This window comes from Melanerpes formicivorus, unplaced genomic scaffold (assembly GCF_026170545.1).
Source record: "Melanerpes formicivorus ecotype bairdi unplaced genomic scaffold, bMelFor1.0.p_v2 SCAF_14, whole genome shotgun sequence".
Taxonomy (NCBI): domain Eukaryota; kingdom Metazoa; phylum Chordata; class Aves; order Piciformes; family Picidae; genus Melanerpes; species Melanerpes formicivorus.
The window spans coordinates 12,427,968-12,433,967 of NW_027142366.1; the positions used below are offsets into that span (position 1 = coordinate 12,427,968).

Below are 6,000 nucleotides of genomic sequence, written 5' to 3' on the forward strand. Positions count from 1 at the left end.
GGGATGTATTACCGGTGTACTTCATCATGTAATGATACATCCATCCATAATTAGAGGATTGTTAAGTAGAGTAGAGCATCATCCAAGCTCTTGTCTATTTTGCCTGTATTTTTTATCACTTCAAAATGCTTTGCCCACCATTTCTGAACTGCAAGTCATAGAGATATGCCTTTATCCTGTAATCTGCAATCTTCCAGAAAGTATCAAAAGTTCTACTTCTCATTTTTGAAAGAGCCCATTTTGTAATTCACACTTGAGACACCAGTAGAAAGAATGCAGTTCTGTGTCGCTGAAGACGTGTGCTGTACTTTGCAGTCATGTGCCAGGCTCTCATAACATCTGCTTTTTTCATGTTTGGAATAATTAGAGAATAATTTATGTATAACATAAACTAGCTACTTCTGTCTTGTATTTCTTGTCTTCCTAGTGATATTCCACCTTCTGGAGAAGCAGTGAGCAAAAGCAACCGCTCAAGAGTGGCTACACGCTTCCCCAGACTATCTCGCAGCCATCAAAGGGAGCCACGAAACCTGGAACCTCAGAGTGGTGATCTTTGACCCTCTTTCAGAATTGTGAATACTGGCACCACATTCTTTAAGTTGTTCTGTGATTCCTTCCTAGCCTATATTTATAATATAAGCTCCTGAAGAGACTACAGCTGCATCAACTTAAATCCTGAAAGGAGACATTTATTACTAAGGGTCATATCCTGATTAACGACTTTGGAAGGCAGTAATCACTTTCTCAAAAGAATACGAGGGCTCTTCACGAGAGCTCAGCAAACTGAGAGGCATTTTCTTTGTTTTGTAAAGCTGCATTGCACATAGTCTCCTTTGTTATCTGAAGTTTTTTTCTGTTACTATGAATTCTGTGTTTGTACATGTACATTTTTGTGTTTCAGAGAGGTGTGGGTATCATGTCAAGACAACTTTTTTTTTCCTTAGAAGAATAGTTAAGGTTATCACTACTTAATACGTCAGAAGGATGTGCTTAAAAGAACCTCACTAATTTATTAGCTTTTGTAAATAGGAGGACTGGGGCCTTTTTAACTGTAAATCTCTGACACTCATAAAGGTTTTTAAAAATCTCAACAAAGTAGATGACAAGGGAAAACATTACAGGTGGGGAAAAAAAACTTTTGTACATTTCTAGTTAGATATTCTTAATAGCTTTCATCTGTGGGAAGTGATTATTAAAAATCAGAGAATGTAATAACTTTTTAGTGACATTTCAGTCTTGCGCTAAGGCTGCGTGCAATAGTATTGATTTCTACAAACCACCAGAAGCATACACAAAACTAGCATGGTGCAAAGTAGTGTTTTCAAGTCTTGGGTCACGTTTTGTTATTAATTTGTTGCTGATATTGCAGAACAGTCCATCATTAAAAGGGCAGGGTGGAATTCCTCCTCTGATTTTGTAAAACTCTTCACACGGTGATACTTAAAAATTGCCTGTAATGAAAGTGCCTGTTACCCATCACCTCTTATTGAAAAGTAGTTTGCAATTCTACTACTACTGTAAGAGCAACTAAAAGAAATGACAAGAATTATTACAAGTGGTGGAAGTCCTGACATGGATTAACTGGAATCCAGTTCAATACCCATTAGCTGCACTGCCGTAGGCAGTTAATTATATGTTAGCTATCTTCTTCTCTTCATTAAGTTTAAGCAGCGTACATTCACATTTTCTATCAATTGTATTCTGGTTTTCCTTTGTGTAAGAACATCTTTCTTCTCAGAAACTTTTTTTGGATAATGTTACTTAAATGGATGTATCTTGTAATTTTATTATCCATTCATTATATTAAATTCTCACGTCAGTTGAAATCTAATATTACCCTGCAGAAAGAAACAAGCCGATGGTTAGGAGCAGATTATTTTACATTGGTGCTTTACTGAAGTTCTAGGAAACTGGAACTTCTGTTCTGCAAATCTGTGACCATCATGTGTTGTTTAGTCAGGTAAGTGGTCCATTCATTTCCAGTGACTTTTCTGGAGTGAGCAGGGGTTACCCACAGAGACTGGCATCAGAGGGCTTGTTTCTGTATAAGCCTCAAATGCCAGATTCATACCATTGAAATATGTAGCTTAAAGATTGCACTGACTAGCAAAATGGAATTCAGTCTTACTGATGGTGTGAACTACAGTGGAACGTTTGTTTAAGAAAAAGGGAAGTGAGGGCTTGTCAGTTAATGCTTCTGTGGACTCCTCAGCCTGATACACTGCTGATAGCTTAGTTTGTTGAAAAGTAGCTATAATGGTGGTCCCACTTTGAAACAATTCTAAATTAATTTTTCAGAAATTAATTTCAGAAAGTGGAGGTTTAGTTGATAAAAATTTAACTTGCATCTATTAACACTGAATTCCAGGTAAATTGGACAGAAAACACCCTGTGGCAACCTTTGTGATGTATCTGTGAAGCTGTATTCATTTTCTGGAAATAATTCACAAATTAAAATGCTCCTTAATCAGAAAGTTGGAAATGGTAAGAAATCTCATTTAGCACAGACTAAATTTTAACTTATTTACTGTAGTTGCTTAGGAGTTTTTTGTATCTACATTTGGCTCTTGAAACTATTTCATTCCTGACTATCTTGGCAATTTTTAATGTATGTAAATCACATAAAAACACTAAACTTGTTTACTACCAACAAATTGTTGTTAGCTTTAGCTGAATTCTGTATCAGCTCCTAAGATTACAAACAATGCAAGCAATGTTCACTTTGTGATACAAGATACCATAATGAGTGCATTCCTAATCCATTTAAAAGCTTATCTGTGGTTTCTCTAGAATCTCAGAAAATAAGTAAAGCCTTTCTTCTCAAGATAACTTTACCACTTCAGACACCTGATTATTTTGAAGATCAGGGAGGTACTTGCATGATTCCAAGTAAACACCTAGTGATATGAATGGCCAATTTTTTATGCACCTCAAGACATTCTAAAATGCCCTGTCTTTGAGAGAACTGTGTGCATCTGTCACAAGCCCCACTTCTGCTTATTTACTGGAATCAGCAAAGGCTGTTGAAGAAGGTTGACCAACTGGTATGAAAAATGCCAAATAGTTATATTGTTCTTATAAAATACTTGTAAGTGTAGCAATGATTCTATCAATTGAATGATTTGATCAGTTTCTTCTGTCACCTAATTTCCATGCGTGTAGGTACAATATCTGTACAAATCTGATTTCCTTTGCTACTGACTGGTAGCTCTTAAACCTTCATATGGGGTCAGTGGCCAGTGCACAGTGAGTTGATGGTTCCTTTGGACACCACTGTCACACAAAATGGAGAACTTGGGACACACTGGTCCCTAGGGCTGTTCCTGCAAACCTCAGGCTACAGTCTAGTGTGAGTCAGTGTAGAGGATTCTGTAATATTAATTTCCATTTCTGTTTTATCTTTAGACATCCTAGGTTTCTTAGGGCTGCTCATCTGGAACCTTTAGTGACTATTCAAAATCAATTGTGAAAGTAAGTGGTACTGCTTTTATTTTAGTGCCATTCTCCAATCAAATGCAAGACAATTTCCTACAAAACACAGGACGGGCAAGATTCTTCCATCTTTGGCAGATGTGATTGTCCATCAGTATTCATTACATATTGACTATGGTTTTCAGAATCCCATTTCTTTAGAGATTCTGTCATTAATTACAGAGAATACATTGAACTGACTTGGCTTCTGTATTAAATCAGGTTTCTCAATAATAATGATAAATTCCCAAGGTTTATGTGAGGCAGGATATTGACTTAGTTATAAAGGCTTAAATTGATATGTCCATTAAATCACATGCTCTTAGGAAGAGTAATGATTTCAAAGCCAGTCTTTTTGTGGAAGGTATTGTTGATGTGATAGTTGTAATCAAATGATGCTATCTTACAGAATCTACTGCAAGTTGTACACTATCATGATTGGATTAATACAGGTGATTAGAGAAAGAGCATGATGATATTAAAGATCACTGGCTCAAAACTGTGAGCTATTGCTGAGGTGCATTTTTTTCTTGTGAAGTAATGTTTTCTGATTTGGAACAATATCTGCATGGTAGCTGTCGAAATAATTAGTAAGAACCTGCTAAAAAATGGGGTTGACTGGCTCAGAGCAGCAAGCTAATAATGAATGAGAGTCAGTGAGCCCCAAGTGAACTAATAATCCTGTTTTTCAGGGCATATTAATGATGTAGGACTATGGTATTTTATTAACAGAATCAATGATTAGTATTTTCCGATCTGGATGTTGTTCCTTTTGCTTCAAAGCACACAGGGAATCTTAGTTCTGCAGTAAGATTTGTGCCATTTCCAAGTTTCAGTCATCCCCATCCCCCGCCTCAAAACTTGTTTCATGCAGTATCTTGGAATTCTGAGCACAGGTAATAAATACCTGTGGATAGTAATATAGTAGCCTGCTTGGAATTACTTTGAGACACCTGTGGAACTAAAAGAAAAACACTTTTTCACCAAATTCTACAAATCTTGGTAATAGCACTGTGCTTGTCTAATTGGATCTGTAATATATATGAAAGTAAATATTTTTAACATCAGAACACAATTTTCTCCTTGGAAACAACAATAATACTTCTTTATCTGTATTGGAGCTTGAGCACTTCTGGAAAAGTGGTTCAACAACTCAAGAAAGTAAAGAAGTATTCCCTTTCAATTTCTGTAGGTTAGGGTATTTCAGTCAGCACCCTACATCACACAGAATACTAATTTGATTATTATTTAATCATTAGAGTCGTTTCATAGCATTATGTATTGAAAGAATCAATTTAATATATGAAATTATATATCTGAAATGTAGCCTATGTTTAAAAACATCAGTTAACCTACTTTGTATTTCACATCTTGGATGGAAGACAGAGCACCTGTTCTGCACAGTGGTCTGACACTGTACATTTCAATTATTTCTTACTCTGCACTAACTGTGCTTTTATGGTCCAGTTGTAGAAAACTTAGATTATTTATGAAATGTCATTCAAAAAATAATCAGAGCATACTTCTAATTGATAATAACTGCTTAGTTTTGGGCTAATAACAGCATGAATTTATACTAGGAAACAGCACTGAAATGTTTAGATAGGAATTAATTTTCCAGATCTATAAATTGCTGCAAACATCTTTACTTAAAAAAAAAGAAAATAAGAGTTTGTTACTGCATTGAAACACATTTATTGCACTGCCATGTGGGAGATCAGTTTCTTTAATGAGATTTCAGAAATTATGTCCCTACCGTGACAGAAGTTAAACTGTGGTAGCTGTTTGGTGGGTTTCGGTGTTTGGTTTTGGTTTTTTTTCCTGAGCGGAGTACTCGAGATGCTATAAATGATAGAAACGTAAACCTGGTGGAAGATCTTGTATGTGGGACCAAACCTGTTGACAACTGAAGAAGCTGGATTTCTCTTTTGCTTGGGGGAGGGAGGTGTTTGTTGTTCCTGTTAAACTGTATTAAAGTATTAACTCTGAAGCGTATTATATATGTACAGTATTCACGTAAGTATTAATCAGCCATTTGTGATATTATTTTAACTTGTTATGCTAATGTTTACATTATAGAATTTTAAAGCAAATGTGTATATATATATATATATAAAAAATTTTCTAAATACTTTCTTGGGTTTGTTTTTGTTTTTATATATATCCTGTGGTAATTTTGTTGTAATCTGGTTGAAATATGCTACTTTACCCAGTAGAAAATAAAAAAGTAACATCTCTTCTTGTATGAAATAGAGCATGATTACACCCTGTTTGCTTTCAGCTGTTTTCATGATTTTTTTCTGTAATGTATGGTATTTTTTTTTCCAATGAGTTTCTAGAATGATGTATGTAGAGATCAGACTTTAATTTGTTAAAGTCTTACTATTTCATTGTGTGAGAGGTAATACTACTGCCAAGGGAAGTTAGGAGGGTAACTTGCCTTGCCTTCTATTCATTGCTAGAGCAGAGCAGGAAATGCCTCTACCCCCATGTTTCTGCCCATATACAATGAGCTAAATTCCATGCTGC

General features: G+C 35.5%; 1 protein-coding gene across 2 annotated transcripts in view; it reads left to right on the forward strand.

Moving 5' to 3' along the window:
• Nucleotides 1-5,708, forward strand: part of SNX29 (sorting nexin 29) — a 99,001-nt gene extending 93,293 nt beyond the window's left edge. The window contains exon 21 of one of the 2 annotated variants that reach the window (XM_068147081.1): nucleotides 428-5,708. In XM_068147081.1, coding sequence (XP_068003182.1) covers nucleotides 428-557 — 130 coding nt within the window. In that variant the 3' untranslated portion in view covers nucleotides 558-5,708. The remainder of the gene's footprint in view (nucleotides 1-427) is intronic. The other variant, XM_068147082.1, reaches the window with a different exon arrangement.
• Nucleotides 5,709-6,000: the final 292 nt, after the last annotated feature.